General features: G+C 39.8%; 1 protein-coding gene across 1 annotated transcript in view; it reads left to right on the top strand.

The window, feature by feature from the left end:
• The first annotated feature begins 11,564 nt into the window (after window positions 1–11,564).
• mad1l1 (mitotic arrest deficient 1 like 1) overlaps window positions 11,565–17,928 on the top strand; it is a 94,137-nt gene continuing 87,773 nt past the window's right edge. The window contains exons 1-8 of the mRNA XM_037689806.1: window positions 11,565–11,646; window positions 12,516–12,680; window positions 12,769–12,909; window positions 13,061–13,240; window positions 13,346–13,470; window positions 13,574–13,655; window positions 15,002–15,132; window positions 16,898–17,012. Coding sequence (XP_037545734.1) covers window positions 12,537–12,680; window positions 12,769–12,909; window positions 13,061–13,240; window positions 13,346–13,470; window positions 13,574–13,655; window positions 15,002–15,132; window positions 16,898–17,012 — 918 coding nt within the window. The 5' untranslated portion in view covers window positions 11,565–11,646; window positions 12,516–12,536. The remainder of the gene's footprint in view (window positions 11,647–12,515; window positions 12,681–12,768; window positions 12,910–13,060; window positions 13,241–13,345; window positions 13,471–13,573; window positions 13,656–15,001; window positions 15,133–16,897; window positions 17,013–17,928) is intronic.

Raw genomic sequence — 17,928 nt, 5'->3', positions numbered from 1 at the left:
GCGGCTCGGTGGTCTGTGGTTGCATCAGGAAGGGCATCCGGCATAAAAATAGTTGCCAAGTCTTTGTGCAACTTAGTTCGCTGTGGCAACCCCTGATGAAGGGAGCAGCCGAAAGAAAAAGAAGTTTGTTTACCAAAAAAAAACAAAAAACAACTGTAATCAGAGCAGATTCGAAGGCAGATCCTTGCCGTTGATGTTTCCAAGCCAAAGTTGAAGTTTTGCACTCAGCTTCTCTGTTTGAAGTCCTTCACATTTCCTGATTTTTGGGATTAAGTGAAAACCCAGTCTTATAAATTGCACCTTCTTATAGCAGATCAACCAGCTCCTCAGACTGAAGAAGTCTTTTTGATAAAAAGCAGCACGGTGGTGCAGCTGGTAGAGCTGCTGCCTCTCAGTGAGCAGGTCCCCCCAGTTCTAACTCCACCTGGGGGCCTTTCTGGGTGGAGTTTGCATGTTCTCTCTGTGCTTGCTTAGGTTTTCTCCAGGTTCTCCAGTTTCCTCCCACAGACCAAAAACATGCATGTTAGGCTGATTGGTAACTCTAAATTGTCCTTAGGTGTGAGTGAGAGAGTGAATGGTTGTTTGTCTCATTTTTCTCTATGTGTCCCTGTGATGGACTTGCGACTTATCCAGGTGTTCAGGTGTCCCCCGCCTCTTGCACAATGATGGCTGAATATGGGCACCAGTGACCCTGAGACTCCAAAAGGAAGAAGTGGGTAAAAGATGATGGATGGATGAAACTTTTCAACAAGAAGAATCCGTCCAGAGGACCTGACTTATGGAGCCAAGATGGTGTACGGGCAGGGCAGCGGACTCGAGACCCGAAGATCCTGGGTTCGATTCCCGGCCATTGCACATCTCGTGGTGTCTCTGAGCAGGACATCTAATCCAGAATTGCTCCCCGGGCGCTTACATTGCTGCCCACTGCTCTACCTGGGTGAATCTCATCTCTTGCGATTTCTGGGCTTTCTTGTTGCTACAAAGGATTCAGAAACCCAGGCCTTCAACCACCATCTCCCAGTAAGGACCTTGAACATTCTGAGCAAAACCCCTGAGTCTCAGTCTGGACCTAAACTCATCTCCTTGCTCCACAGGGTTCCTGTTTAAATATCCACTGTAAATAAAAGCACTGTATTGCATTACTTGTGTCTGAGTTGTTCATCCTTGGTCCTTTCATACTAGGTATTCCGTTCTTATGACAGTTGGATTTTTCTACCTGGATTATGGAGCATGCATCAGGGTATTTTGAACCCCTTTGGCCAGGATGGCCTCAAACTAGTTCGAGAGTTTGAGCAGGCGGCGGGGAGAGGGCAGACTACAGGAACCACCTGAGCACCAGCAAACTGGATCATCCACTATGAGAATGTGCTGTTTATAAGACTGAGTTTGTTGCAGCTCCTCAGACTGAAGAGTTTATATAGACGAAGAAACGTTTCAATGAAGAAGAATCTGTCCAGAGGACCTGACTCAACTTTGTTAATTTATTATTAGACGTTTTAGGAATACATTTTGTGTATTTTCACCTAAATGTACTCAATTTTTTTTTGTTTTGTTTTAGATTTGAATTCATGTACTTAAGCTCTATTTTCATGTGTTGCACAATACTGCTTGTTCGTGAACACATGCAAAAAAAAAAAAACTACAAAAAAAAGTGGAATATGCTCAAATTTTCAATAGTTTGTTGTTTATTGTGATTTTTTCCTCATAAAATTAAAAATATATATTTTTTACCTTACTTTTCAACTATTATTATTATTTATAGGTATGAATTTATTGTTATAGGTATGAATTTGAACCTACCTCCTGATGTTCTCTGCCCTGATGGTTTCATCATTAATCGTTCATTTAAGAAGTCCCATTGCTTTTGTGAGACTGTGACCATGGAAACCAGATCTGCTTCATACAATTAACACTTATTACGTTTTGTGTTGTCCCAAAGATATGCTTTAAGGCAGATAAAGGAAATACAGAAGTGTTGATTCATAACAGTCTAAGACATGCGGGGCTCAAATTAGCTGAATCTGTCCTTCAAACACTACCACACACTCCCGTGTCTCTTGTGTAACTCTCGGACTTGTCGGCCTTTATTATACCGGTGCCGTGTCCAGCCAAAGCAATCAGATCTGCAAAGGTCATGAAGGAAGGAGTTCCTCTTGACTCAGACCACAAAACACAAGAGGAGATTTTACATGCTTCACTGATTACCAAGCACAGTCATTGAGAGCCCATGTTTAGACATCTATGTAACGTCTATTGCAGGACAGAAAACTGCACAGACCCCATTAAGATTTCTTTTCTTTTTTCCAAATCTAGATGTTACTGCGTTGACTTCAGATCTTTGAATGATATAATGCAGAACAAGCACAACCAAATAAATCTCCTTAATAAGTAATACAAGGTTCAAGAATCAAGTTCAAGGTTCTTTATTGTCATTCATATCACATGTGGTACATAAGGTCGAATAAATTATGTATTCAGGGTCCCAGTTACACCCCAAAATTGCAAATATATAAAGAAACAGTACACAAGGATCTAAGATATACACTAAGATTTACACTTAATTGACTATGGATGCAAAACTATGTAGCTGATTCTTAGTTCTTGTACATCAGATCTATTATCGTCCACCTTTTGGCAATAATGTAACTGCCTCTGTGTGCATTAATTTTCCTGTTGTTTTTTTTTAGCAAGATATCTCATAAACTAGTAGACATATTTTAATGAAACTCCCACAAAATTGTCACTGGGTTACATATCAGACTGGAAGTCAGTAAAAAAAGAATGTGCAAACAATAAAAAAAAAACAGGTTCAGCACAGTAGTCCCTTGTTTATCATGAGGGCTAGGTTCCGGACCGCAACCCCCCCCCCCCCCCCCCCCCCCCCCCCCCCCCCCCCCCCCAATCCACGAAGTAGTGACGTGATATTTATTTTAGTATTTATATATGTTAAGGTGGGTAGCACGGTGGCGCAACCGGTAGAGCCGTCGCCTCTCAGCGAGAAGGTTGCCGGTTCAAATCTTGGTCCCGGGGCCCTTCTGGGTGGAGTTTGCATGTTCTCTCCGTGCATGCGTGGGTTTTCTCCGGGTGCTCCGGTTTCCTCCCACAGACCAAAAACATGCATGTTAGGCTGATTGGTAACTCTAAATTGTCCCTAGGTGTGAGTGAGAGCGTGAATGGTTGTTTGTGTCGTTTGTCTCTATGTGGCCCTGTGATGGACTTGCGACCCGTCCAGGGTGTCCCCCGCCCCTCGCACAGTGATTGCTAGACATGGGCACCAACAACCCCCGTCACCCAAAATGGAAGAAGCGGGTAAAAGATAATGGATGGATATATGTTAAGGCTTTATAAACCCTTCCCACACTCTTACAATGTTCTAAACTCTTAAACATGCATCATTTTAACAACATGTATATGTACTGTACAGTACTGCAAAATTCTACTCACCAGCTCTGCAAGAACAGTGGCTCAGTTCCGGTCCAGCAGACCTACCCTGCTGGTTCTGGTCCGCTTCTGGTCGGCTCTCTGCAGCCCTTGAGCACCAAAACGCTTTTGGAGGGAGCCAGACCTTCAGATGGCCAGCACGGGACCATAAGGTGGTTGAGATTGAGTCCAAATCTGGATGGGGGAAGTCCCGGTGGGCTCCGGAAAGAACGCCGGACCTCCGGGCGGCACCTCCCCGCTTGGAAGCCCTCGTGGGCTGGCAGAGGGTGCTCAGATTCATTGATGGGTCTGGAGATCCGGTTCTGGTCTGGTTCCCAGTGGGTTCGAAGCGGCTCTCTGCATTCGCTGGGTGCAGAAGTCACTGTATGAATAAGGACTAAACTTTTTCCCATCAGATCAAAACTTTCCCTCCATTTCAGCAGAAAGCAACAGGGCTGAAATGTAGTTGTTTTGAGCAGTGATACAGTGTAGGCTTATTGAGAGAAAACAACAAAATGACAGCACCTGTCCCAAGTGTTTTTTTTATTTATATTTAACTTTTTACTGTACAGTATCCCGTACCGTTCCAATCACATGAGTAATATTAAAGTTGACTATCGTGTGTCATGCACAATCTTACTTTGAAAAACCGCGAAAGAGCGAATCTGCAAAAGTCGAACTGCGATGTAACGAGGTGACTACTGTTTTATTACGTATACCCAATCACAAGTCTTAGTCAAGTCTTCCAGAGTTCAGTCAGTGTGGTGGGAGTGAGGGCCGCATACAGTAAATATCAGTCCTGCCTCATTAAACAGAAAAACACAAATCACACGTTGGCTTTAGCAAACATAATAACACCATAACAAGAAACTTTTTACTTCCTTCTCCTGCTCATTTGGACTGACTTAACACAAGTGTGAGAGCACACTCCTGCACTCATGACAAAGGCAGACAGGAAAAAGAAAGTCTTTCAGTCTTTATTACATGCACCTGACATGCACACTTGAGCGCACATATGAGCACGTACACACTCAATCACACTCAATCACACTCTCTCTGGGCTCAATTTCTGCTTGTGAAATCTCCCCTTACCGCGCACACCCATCAATCACACGACTCAGTAGAGCTCATGGCATATTTGGAGGAACTCCTTCAGTATCTCAGTGACCTTTTCTGAGTAACTTTAATACTCAGCAGGGAGTCCCAATTTTTTTTTCTTTCCAAAGCCGTTGATTGCTCCTTTCTGCTCCTTTCCAGCCTTTATTGCTAACATTTCTGGTAGTCTGGTTGTAGTGGTTGCAAATTATTAACACTGCAAATACATGGCTCAGGCTTTTCCAGGGTTCCTCATTAGCAATTGTTTATTTTTTATTTCAACTTTAATAAATTTTCAGTTAAAATGTAATAAAGCCAATGAGTCTCAGAACAGGCAACAACACCGCCCGTGTTAAGTCTTTTGCTTTGAACACTGGTTTGGGATTATGGGTGCAGCATTAGAATGGTTCTGTTCATATCTGAGTGACAGGAGTTTTTGTGTTAATGTTGGTAATAGTTAATCTACTTCAATCCCTCTTTCTTGTGAGATCCCACAAGGCTCTATTCTTGGACCCCTTCTGTTCTCAATTAATGTATCTGATCCCCTTGGGGTCTATCCTAAGGAAATATGGTCTTTCATGTCATTGTTATGCTGATGACTGTCATATTTATCTGCCCTTAAAACCCAACAGTTCCTGCTCCATTCGCCCATATTTTAAAATGTCTCGAGGATATCAAGGCATGGATGGCTTCTTTTTTTTGTTTTATTGATCAGAAAACTGAAGTCATTATGTTCAGCCCTAGCTCTACTGCTGTCACTGATCCCACAACTATTGCCTCTCTTCAGCCTTATCTTAAGCAGTCTGTAACGAATCTCAGAATTGTTTTAGACTCTGACTTTAAGTTCAATAAAAATATTAACTCTGTTCTTCTAAAAATCTTCTTCCAATTAAGGCAGATAGCTAAGCTTACGTCAGTGCTGACCAGATATGACCTTGCATTCGTTACAACTCGGCTGGACTACTGTAATGCGCTTTATGTTGGGTTCACTCAGGTGTCCCTTTCACGTCTACAGCTCATCCAAAATGCTGTAGCTTGGCTATTAACAGGAACTCATAGGTTTGAGAAAATTTCACTGGTTTTGTCCTCCTTTCACTGGCTCCCTGTGTGTGTCAATCAAAATAAAAATTATCCTACGGACCTTTAAGTGCATTAATGTCCTTGTTCCTCATACCTCTCTGACCTACTTTAACCATATGTTCCTTCTTGGGTGCTAAGATCTTCTGACCAGTTGCTTTTGGTTGTATCTAAACCCAGATTGAAGCTCAGAGGAGATCAGGCTTTTTCAATCATGGGCCCTAAACTTTGGAACAATCTGCTCCTCAACATTAGACAGGCCACTTCACTCCCTGCTTTTAAATCTCTCCTGAAAACACATCTGTATTCACTGACATGTAACACAGTATGATCTAATTTATTATCCCATTGTTTCTCATTGTGTTTGTGTTTTTGATGTTTTTATTTTTAATGCTTTTAATTATATCTTGTTTTTTTTTTTTTACTTGATGCTGTGATTTTATTGTTAAGCACTTTGGTAACAGTTGCTGTTTTAAATGTGCTCTATAGATAAATTTGACTTGACTTGACTTTTGGCAACAAGTGACAAAGCTTGAGCGTGCTTCTCAGAACAACATTTCTCTTACACAAGCAAATAAAATAAAAAAGATCAACCTTAGTAATAAAAGTATGGAAACCCAAGAGCGGGTTATAAGAAAGTTTGTTGTCCGTGAAGCCTTTGATGATGTAGACCTTTATGGATTCTTCATTTAAAGCATGATTACCTGTCTTTTACAAACTATATGAGTGGAATTGCTATGTCAGCTCTCAGTGTTCACACACAACTGCATCAGAATAAAACAGCCTATACTGTTTGCAACCTTTCTGTCATCACCTCAACAGCTCCTGCTACTTATTTTTGCTCGTCCTCTCCCTCTCTTTCATCAGCTTTGGTTGATCTGCATCCCTCTTCTCCCACTGCTTTTGTTTTTGTAGTCTTTCGGTTCACCTAACTCACCTGCTCTGGTCTTTGATGCCTCATATTTTTGAGTAATCGAACCACACTGCTGTTAAAATGCGTCATTAGAGTTGGTCATATTCCAGCTGATGGGCCTCGTAGAGCATGGTTACAGCATGCACACACACGAATGGACACAGAGCTGCAAACACAAATCACTGTCTTCATAACCGAAGAAGTGACTCTTGTGAAATTGTGTGGGCTAAACCCACCAAGGATGTGGAACTTCATTGATGATAAAAACACACATAGCCTATTACCATATGACCTGCTGAGTGCAGAAAATTAGTAAATGCGTAAAAGCCTCCATGAACAAGTTTAGAAAATGTAATGACATTTGCATTTCTGCTCCATTTTTTTTTCCTTCCAGCGTGGGTGCTTATTTCATTCATTAGTCACCATTTTTCATATTTGGTATCATCATTGATTCCGGCTCCGGTATGTTTTGTTGGGTACTTCTATTTAAAATCATTTTTACTCTTACAGTGTATGTTTGCACATCAGGATGCACATCCATAAACTAATATTGTTAAAGTATTCCCAGAGGCCTGAAAACACAAAATCTGAATTAGCTATTGACTTTGTCGTCCTTTATTAGGAGAGTAAAGAATCACTGCACTATTGATTTTGGCCTCATTTGATCATCAACTTTCCCTGTTTCTGCTTTACGGGCAATTTTCTTTCCCTTGTTTCTCATGCCTTTAATCTTTATTCCACCATCATGTCCATCCTTGCATTGTATGAACTCATCATAATCATAAAGTTTTATTGTACAAACCCCAGCTTTGATTCTTTTTTAACTATTCCACCTTTCCCTCTGAGATTATGTATCTATTAAGCCAACACAATTTGTTTTAGTGGTATGACCAGCTTTTAAAAGAGAAACAAAGATGTGCTGACTCAAGAAGTTAAGACATTTGTTCTTATCACTCATTACATGTGTTAAATTAAAGGCATGGTTTTAAAATAGGGTTCTGTGGAAAGGCTAAATAATAATACCATACCATACCATATCATATCATACCAGCTTCATTTATAGATCACTTTAAACTCCCACAGGACCAAAGTGAAGTACACAAAATAAAACATAATGACTATAATGGTATAAAACAATGATTAATGACTATCTTACCTGTTGTAGATAGCTCTTTGTATGACCACAGATTAGAAAAATAAAGTTTTTCAATCCCATGGTGAGCAGAGCCATGACCAAGTCAAATCACTGTTTAAAAAAATAATCCAATTTGTAACTCAGCACTAGGTCAAATTTGGCCAAGCAATACCTGGGTAGTTTTAACTTAGCAGGGTTTGGTTATCATTTTAAATCAGCATACTGGGTTAGGTGTTGGTTAAAACAACTAACTTGTTAAATTACAGTTTTTAAAAAGCTGTGTGACAAAGAACAATCCTAAATGTAAATTATTAGATAATTGCAACTTGGATTGGTTGTAGCTAACTTGTGCTAACTGCTATTAGCATCAGCTAATTATAGGAACCCAAATTCATTGTCTTTTAAAAAGTTGTTTTTAGTATCTTACTTGCCTATTTCTTAAATTAGAGGTCCAGTAAGGTCTGACTTGGTCAGCTTCTGGTCTAAAATGACAGACTGCAAAGATGACAGGACTTATCTTTGACCCACACAACCACTGGGTCAAATGTTTTAACTTAACAGGCTACAATTTTATTTATTTATTTAGTTTTCTCTGTGCTCCGGTGAAGTCAGATGTGTCTCTTGGTGACCCCCCCCCCCCCCCCCGCTTCCCTGCTTGCACTCTTTCGTCTTGTGAACCCTTAAAGAGCTTCTTTTTTTTTTTGTCTTGCATACCTTCTTATTTGAAGGATTTGATCAGCTGGTCTCTCAACAAAATTGCTCCACTTCTCCCGACAGGAGTCAGAGTAAGGAGGACCCTCTCACCTCGACGGAAACAAATTGGATTCATGATGACAACTGTTTTTTTTTTGCTCTTTGGGTTGGTGAAATCTGGATTGTCTACAAATTTGTGTGGATGTGTCGAAGCTTGGCAACACTCAGACTGAATTATGTGGAGCTGCGTCAGAGCTGGAGCAGGCTGTTATCAGGACTGTGAACTTCCTGGCAACACCCATGGACGGTGGGAATAAATTGGAGAAGCTGTGAGCTCGATTTTCAGCGTAAAGGATCAATTCGGCTGTTTGGAATCACCATCAGGGAAATGTACCAGCGAGACTTTAAAAGGCAGAAACAGCAATTCACGAGTTCTGCCTGACCCCAACTGTGGCCTTGACGATGGACTTATCTCAACTCCTCCTGGCATGTTTTGAAAATAACAAAGATGCTTTGTTTGTCTCCTCACCCCTCCCTTCCCCAAGGCCGTGGACATGTGACGGAACCTCAACCAAGCTAATGATAAATAACACCTCTTATCTGGACAATGGCTGGGGGGGGGGGCTCTAGACTATGCTACAACCTTCCCTTAAAATTCAATGTCTTCACCGGCCTATATGTATCACGTCTGTTTATGTTGCTTTGCTGTGGTAGTTTTTTTGATGCCTCAAATCGTGCCCTGTCTAGGACATGGTGTGAGTGTCACAATCCTCAGTGTTGGAACCCAATTGCAGAGAGGCGAGCGAGGCAGGAGTTTAAAAATAAAAATAATTTATTTTTTAATAACAAAACAAAAGGCTGTCGGTGCAGCAAAACTTACTTGGGCAGACAGGATCAGAAACAAGGCAGAGCAGATAATCAGGTGGACAAGAAACAGACAAGACAGAAGAGGACTGAGATGTCTGTAAACACAGAACAATGACCGGACAAGGAGTGAAGGAGAGAAAGGCTTTTTATAAGGCAGAGGGAGAGTGAGTAATGAGAGCACCTGGGCAGGTGGCTGATGAGGGACAGGTGTGAATGATAAAGACTGAGGAGTGGAGAGGCAGACTGAGGAGTGAGTGGAAAACAGGACCAGATACACAAAAACAGAAAACACACAAAGAGCAGAGGCTTAGGCAGATGGGGGGGCAGCGGGGGCCGCTGACCGTGACAGGAGTGGAGAGGCAGACTGAGGAGTGAGTGGAAAACAGGACCAAATACACAGAAACAGAAACCACACAAAGAGCAGAGGCTTAGGACACAGAAACAGAAACCACACAAAGAGCAGAGGCTTAGGCAGATGGGGGGGCAGCGGGGGCCGCTGACCGTGACAGTGAGAGATCTTTTTTTTAATACCGTCTCTCCTTATGTTTTCTTCCCTTTTCTCATCTAAGCAAAAATATTATTCTGAACAAGAATAAGAAGGCCGCGCTTTTTATAGCAGCGGTTTCATGCACTCCGTCCATCTTTCGGACAACTGTACGTACATGCTCTCGTATCTCGGTGCAATGACAATAAAGCTTATTCTGATTCTGACAATATGAATTAATCTGTAATTTAAAAACTACAAGGTAAAGGTTTATAAAATAGTGTTTGCACAAATGTGCTGTGAACATTTTGAGTTGCTGTTTGAAGATGACACCAATCCACTCTGGTCTTGGCCTTGCAAGGACTAGTCTTCCTGTCAGTCTGCTCAAATTGAAACCCAACAACAGGTAAGATATTAATTGTTTATCTTTCCACAGAACCCTACTTCAAAACTTCTGAACTACTGCTAATCAGTTTGAAGCTGTTAAATAAAAATGTATAAATAGTATGTGTCCAATTCAAGTAACTCAACAATATAAAATTGGCTCTACGTGTAATTTATTTAAAATTATTATACATTTAAATAAATTTATGTTTGTTTGCTAATGTTTAAACTATACAGTGATATACTTCTCAACTTTTTTAATAGATGACGTGAAAGGGCCCATATGTAGGTACTTCCTTACACACTGTACGTGTTTATATCATTGTTTGAATGTGAACTTTTGTCTCATTTCTCAAAGATGGATGTGTTTAGACTGACCGGGGTAGGGGGAGGTGGAGATGAATTCTCCAAAACAAAAAGAGAAGGGGTAAGCTGCAGGAGGTGGAGGAGGGATTGAAGCTGAGTCAGACTGTGACATATAAAGAAACACACTGAGGGGAAAAAAGTGTTAATAGTTATTGAGTGTGGGAGATTTTGGGCTCAAGGGGAAAAGACAAGATGTGGGAAGGAACACAAATAGTCAGAATACTCTTGGGGGAGAAAAGATGAAAAAGGAAATAAAAAATGATGGTGACCTGCAGAAAGTAATTTTTCCATCCTGAGGATGAAAGTCTTCTGTTTGACCTTTTCAGACTGATTCACACCCTTTCACTCAGTTTCTCTCAAACCTTATTTTTTTTTTAAACATCCTTGTGTGGCTCCCACTAACTTTAATGTATAGTTCTTCAGCTCCTCTATGAGATTAATATTGGCCATGAAGTTGATACAAATGTTCTGAAACTTTATACAGAAATGCAATATTTATGTACACAGAACTTATTGCTTTCAGTGCTTCTCAATAAGAAATTCAGTAAATCTGCAGAAATAAATTGTGCACAGAAAACTGTATTTTCTTTAAAGCAACTTCTGATGGTTAAATTAACCTACGTTTAGAAGCTTTGAAAATAAAGTTATCTTGTTTTAAGTCAATAACAATCAAATAAAACATGTTTTGCTTCTTTACAGCTGTGCTAGCTGCTTTAAAGTGTGTTTTACCTCAGCGCCTATAGCGATATAGTTAGTTAATTATCATTTTATTCTTAGTCTAAAAATATCTTCTGACGTTTTATTGTGTCTGCAGTTTTGTTCTTTTTTTATATGGCGTAAAATCAGAAACATGAAAGTGTTCCTTTGCTCCCCTCTGCTGGAAAAATTGTGCATGTGTTGAACTAATAAAATAAAATTAATACAAATAAATTGTATAAAAACTACAATCACATTTACAGCCATATATGTGCTAATTTAAATGCCATATATTCGATTTTATTTCACATATCTTCATGTTTCATGTATTTCGTCGGGGAAGAAGAAAAAGAATCGCTATGTATGAAATCTCGCGATATTACGCTGATCTCATCTCATTCTAGTAAAACTGGAGGGATTCGCAACTCGCGAGCACGAGCAGCTACTAGCTAAGAAGCTAGCAGTGGATATAACTTGTCTGCAACAAACTTTTGTTTGTAAACAGCATTTTCTGAGGTATGGAGTTAGGCGAAGTGCTTTGGTGGATATTTTATGTTTCTGACTTGTTTAATGTTTTGAATATCTGTCCAAAACGCCAAATGCGACTTTTTTAGTTTGTAATCCACAGACCAAAACATCGGTTAACTAAATTCAACGCTAGTGAACAACGGCAAAACCCACACAACTAGCTGTTAATTTAGCTGCTTGCTAACTATTTTTCTGTTTAAACTGTTAAGTAAGAAGCAAATGACACTTTTCTCACGCATGGCAATTTATTATTTAGCTTCTATTAACATGTTCAGTTTTTCTTGAGCCAAATTATATGAAGGCAAGCTACCATAACAGACTTGAAGTATGTTGGTTGAATGAATGTTATTTATTTGCATTTTCTGATATTTTTTACTATTGACTTTATTTAATGCCTCTACGAATGACTGCTTTATCTAAAAGCCGTTTTTAAAATGTTGATTTTACTCACTGGCATGTTTAAGATTTGAGTGTTGCACATGATATTAATAACTTATAAAGTAAAAGGTTTTTTTTTTAACACATCATTTATGTTGCCAGGTTAGTGGTCGATCCAAGACATCTTAAAAAAGATGTTGATATCTTACTTAAAATCCATTATTAGTGGAACAAAACAATTAGAAAATAAATTAATGTCAGAAATGTATCAATAAATAATGCAGTATTTCCATTTATGTTAGTTAATCCATGAAACTGACCAAATCAGTGCTTTTTAAACATTAAATGCATTTAGCTGCTAATAGTGATGCAATTATTCAAGCAGTCCTCATGTATGATTTACTGTAGTTGAGGCACTGTATCTATTTTTCATCTTGCATCACTATACTCTTGTTTATGTGTTGAACCTCTTGTTACAGTAACGCCAGTAGCCCCTTGAAATGGATTTAGAAGATGACATCACCGTGTTAACAACTTTAAAGTCATTTAACACCTTTATCAGTCGCCCCGAACATCCACAGCGGCTGTCGGAGCACTCGGCGGGGAGTGGGTTCCTGCAAAGTCAATACAAACGCAACATGGAGGTATGAGAAAAAATATTTTGCAATTATTACCACTACCATCAAGTGATATACATTGGCCACTGCGCTGACTAATGTGTCTTTGTTTTAGCTGGTAGATGCAGCAGAGAGGGTTCACACTCAGCACCGCTACCTACAATTAGACCAAGAAAAGAAACGGATGGAACTGAGTCACAAACGAGCCCGTTTTGAACTAGAGAAGGCAGCTTCTGACAGTGCACGAGACTTGGAGGTACAGAGCATATACATTTACAGTATTTACATTCATTTAGCACAGTTAAATATTGAGTTTCTAGGTTTACTATTCTCAGATTTCTTCACTGTTCTTTCATTTCTTAGCCTCCATATATATACTACCGCTTGTTAACTTTTTTATGTTTTAGCATGAAGTGGATCGAAATCAAGAACTTTTGGGGCGAATTAAGAAGTTTGAGGAGAGGGAGGCAGAAGCGACAAAAAACTTGTCTGAGCAGGTGGAGGCAAACCAGGCTCTCCGCAAGAACCTGGAGGTTGTGAACAAAAAGCTGGAGGAGCGAGATACTAAATTGAGTTCAGCCAACCAGGTACACACATGCACGGATACAGACTTGGTTGTCCCTCTGGTTATTTTATTTTATTATTTTTTTTTTTTTGTCTTACTATGGCTCATCTCATAAATCTGTTTCCAGACCATCTCTTGTTTGAAGGATGATATCAGAGAGCTGAGACTGAAGATTCAAAACCAAGACTCGACAATTTCTGCCCAAACACTGGAAAACCAGGAACTACAGGAGCAACTTGATTTGCAACGCAGGTGCAGACCCATGGATTGCCAGTTAATGTTACAATGTACTGAGCTTTACTGAATACTGTAAGGTAATGCTAACCACTTACACATTTGATTGGCTTGTTATCAGGAAGTATCAGGAAGTCTCACAGCTTTGCCAAAGTCTCCAAGCCACTCAGTCTTCCTGCTCACAGCATGTGATCAAGATTAAGGTATGTTGCACATATAGCTGATTCTGCTTTGGCCTTCTCTTTGATTATACCTTAGAGTTTGTGCATTGGGAGCCCAATTATCTGCTGTGATTCCCAGTCATTCAGGGCACTTCAGTCCTAGTCAAATTCAAAACTGAATTGTTCTGAATTGCGAACGCTCCTAGAAGACTAGCAGTATGATTCTCACTTGGGGTGTGAGAGGTCCCGAGTGCAAATCCCGGACGAGCCCCCAATTGTTACAACCTGGGGCAAACACAGCCACCAAGCAGCCATGGAGTCAAAGGATATATGATAGAACAGTGATTTTATTTACAAATGTGAATATTTTTGTCATTTTGGGAGTCTTCCCACCATCAGGATGAGCTCAGGACAAAACAACAAACAAAACCACCTAAATACTATTTTTCTCTTACCTGAATTAAATAAAATTGACTAAAACACAGGTCTTTAACCTCAATTTTAACAAAAAAACAGGAGAAAAGATCTTAAAATAAAATGGCAGCTCTCCCCTACAAACTCCTCACAAAACTATTTACAGCTACGGTAATTAATCAGACGAGTGCCAGCAGGTCAGCTGTAGCTGGTTCGGGAGAGCAGAGTGGGTGGAAGCCGACGTCATCATAAACACAGCTCCTCTTATGCAGCACACCTTGTCAGGCAGCCAATCCCTGTTCATCTCCTCAGTGTCTTCATCCAGTCACAGCAGTAGCTATACCCGGACACTAATTTACACTCAATTTGCCGTTACACACGCACACACAAAACTTACGTTGTAACAGCTCCTTAGATGAGAAGTAAAATGTCTTTAAGAAAATAAAAAAGGTCTAGTTGCCACTGATTTTATTTATTAGGACAATTTCTCTGTTTTACCAGAAGAATGAACTTCCAGTAAACTTGTTCTCAATTAAGGATGCAGAAATACACCATTTAAACCCCCCACCATCAGTAAAATAAACCCGATAATGTCTAATATTGAATAGTGAATTTCTCCATCATTGTTAATGTGCAATATTGCTTTAACATGGAGATTTCTTACTGATTTCATCTACCTTTCCTAATATAAAATTAGAGAAGTCAGTTACATTCATAAATGTATGTCTGAGCATTCAGATATCAACTTTATCTGTTTTCCTCTCGATCATTGACCGACAAAACCAACAAATATAAACAATCTTTTTGGAAGAATTCTATTTTTTATATCTAACATATATTTTTCAGTAACATCAAGTTCTTATAAATTCTGTAAATAAATTTATTTTCAAGCAAAACATAAGCCGATTTTTTTTTTCAACGTGCCAAACGGAAGGTCTTTTTTTTTTTTTTAAATTGTCTGTTTGTTTTGGCAGGACTTGGAAAGACGTCTGGTCCTTCAGGAGCAAGACATTGTTATTGTGAAAAGCGTGAAGTCAGAGGTGGCCAGAGTTCCTGATCTGGAGAAAGAAGTAAAGCGTCTCAGGGATGACAACACTTTTCTCAGGTGAAACGACACTTTCCTTTTTTTTTTACTTCTCTGTGCTGTCTCTGTATCACTTGTCAAAAGAATGGTTATTTTAGGATTTTCAAAACTTGACACCAAATGTTCAGGGTTATATTGGTGTCTCAACACTGCTGCCTGTGATTTCACCCAGGCATAGAAATAGATAAGGTGTGGGAAAGTATTTACATGCACAGAAATGTCATGAAAACATAAGTTTAGTTTCTAAAGATCTTGGTTGGAACTAGGAATGTGCGATATGGCATAAAATTCATATCACGATATGTATTGTGAAGGGTGGCGATAACGATGTATATCGTGATATCTTTTTGTTATAAAACTTGCTAAAAAAAGCACAGGGTGTCCTTTTGCCATCATATATTGTGAATTCAGAAAATTCCACTACTAGGTCCAGAGAGTTTTTAAATAATAAACAAATCAAGTATTAGGCTTCTTTCTTGTAGTGCAAAATATATCAAATTTAGTTTTAGCCATATGTTTTAAACAAAAAAAAAAGTTAACTCTTAACAGTTTCCAGTCTTCTCACTTAAGAAATGAACAGCAACAGAGCAGCATTTTACACTGAAACACTTCACCCTCCAACCCTCTAGTGGGCGCCTCCTTCTGCTTTAAGGAGAGCTGACACAAAATGAGTCTGTGGCTTTGACCAGAGGGTCTCACAGTAAAATCACACAACACAGCGTTCTTTTCACAGATCAGAGAGCAGCTTTCTCTAAAGCTGACCAACGATTACTTTAACTTTCGATGGAAAAAAAAAACTTTCGACGGAACACAGCGTTTGCGCATGCATCAGAATACAGCAACTCTACGGCAAGCCGGCTGTAGTTAGCTTGTAGCTTCGCTACTTAGCTCTCGAAGAAAAGACTTTAACGGCACTTGCGCACCGTTTTCAGCTCAAAAAAAGTAACAATTAAATCTGACAGCTCTGATTTTACTTCAGACACAGCATTACTGCGGTTAGCCGGTAGAAGTCAGATCTCTCTCGTAGGCTAAATTTCTATAGTTTCTACCGTGTACTGTTTATATCGCGCATTCCTAGTTGGAACCAGTAATTTTTTGCTCAGTCATTTTAGCTTTTTAGGGTTAAATTACCAGTAAGAAGTTTTTATGAGGCTGATGTGCACCAAAAGAAGCTGAATGAGAGAAATAATACCTGTGATTATTTATGACATTTGTTAGTTGTCATTTGCATTATTGTAATTCTTACCGCTCTGAAAGATTGGTGCGAAATAAGGACACCGCGGACTCCGTCCGAAGCCTAACAGTCAACTTGTGGCCATGTGGTTGCGTGACGTTTGCATTTGCTCACACCTTTCGTAGTCCACAAGACACGATGCAGAGCTGGGAAAGCCCCCCTGCTCCTGATGCATCACGGCATGTGTGCACTCATGTCTGCACAATCTCCGTCTAGGAGTTTTTGGCCATTTGACTATCTTGGTGTGTCTTGAAGAGTCGTATAAATGAATGTTCAAGCGCTTTTTCACATTAACAAACAAGCCCAAAAACTTCAGACCAATCCAGCGGTACTTTGCGCATACTCCTATGAGGAAAACGTTTGTCCCGGGAGCTGCTCTGAGAACAAAATAACAATTTCTGCCACACAACTACGTCAGCGAGAGCAGATTTCCCTGCTTCGGATGGAGTATGCAGGGAGGTGTACTCTTGTTGCTACGTAACGTCGGACTTTCCCTCAGAGAACAGCCAGGTCTAATCTGTGTTTTTTTTTTTTTGTCTTGACTCCATTTAGGGAGGGTAGAGAGAATTGCAGCTTGTTGAAGGAGGAGGTGGAAGGATTAAGGAGGAAATTGGAGAGGATGGAGAAAACTAAAGAAGAACTGGTCAATATGGAACTGGAGAAAGAGGTAAATTGCCGTTAACTTAAAAAAGATCTGAAGAATGTGAAAAAAATAATCTGTACCGTATTTCCGCCGTACACGTCGCACCGCCGGATAAGTTGCAGCAGTCCAAATATGTCTAATAAAGTGGAAAAATGCATAAATACATCACTTTGCCGTATGCGTCACATCTATTATGTGCCACTGCTGACACGTCGAGTTTGTTACACGTCACCACTGACAACCTGGAAATGTGGGCCAAACCCAGAAATGTGGTCTGGTGTGCCAAAAATCGATTGGCTGCCAAATGGCGGCCGCGGAAGCATGCACGGGAGGACTTTAACAAGAATTTAACAAGATTAACACTTAAAAACAATTATTTGTTTTCTCGAAATTATAAAAAGGTGTGTCTAAGTCTAACTTTTCCTTAATAAATGCATTTTGATGGTCAAATCAGCTGCACTTCAAAAGCTGATTCACGGGAGCGTGCAGAGGGAGGACTCGCTGTGCGTTTCTTTGAAATTTAACAAGATAACCACCTAAAAGCAATTATTTTTTATTCGACTTTATAGCAAAGGTGTGTCTCAGTTGAACTTTTACTAAATAAATGCACTTCAGTGATCCAGTTAGCTGCATTTCGCCGGGGCGTCGCAGCGAAATTAAGCTAATTTGACGGTTGCTCCAGGCAAGCTGGACGAAGTTGGCAGTCTGTGGAGCCGATTGTGTCATTAATAGCCACTTTTACCTATTACATGACACGACGACATTCCATACTACTCGAGTGCAATCTAGCAGCTAAAAATGTTAGTGTTCAATATTTTCAGTCAGAATAAATGTAAACGGTCATATCTCAGCCAAAAATTTGTTTATAAATATGGGAAAAAAACATAAATAAGTTACTTTGGTGTTTAAGTCACAGGGCATGTAAATTATGCAAAATAAC

The sequence above is a fragment of the Nematolebias whitei genome, chromosome 16, assembly GCF_014905685.2.
Source record: "Nematolebias whitei isolate Nwh7 chromosome 16, NemWhi1, whole genome shotgun sequence".
NCBI classification, from domain to species: Eukaryota; Metazoa; Chordata; class Actinopteri; order Cyprinodontiformes; family Rivulidae; genus Nematolebias; species Nematolebias whitei.
This window is presented reverse-complemented; position numbering and strand designations above follow the sequence as displayed.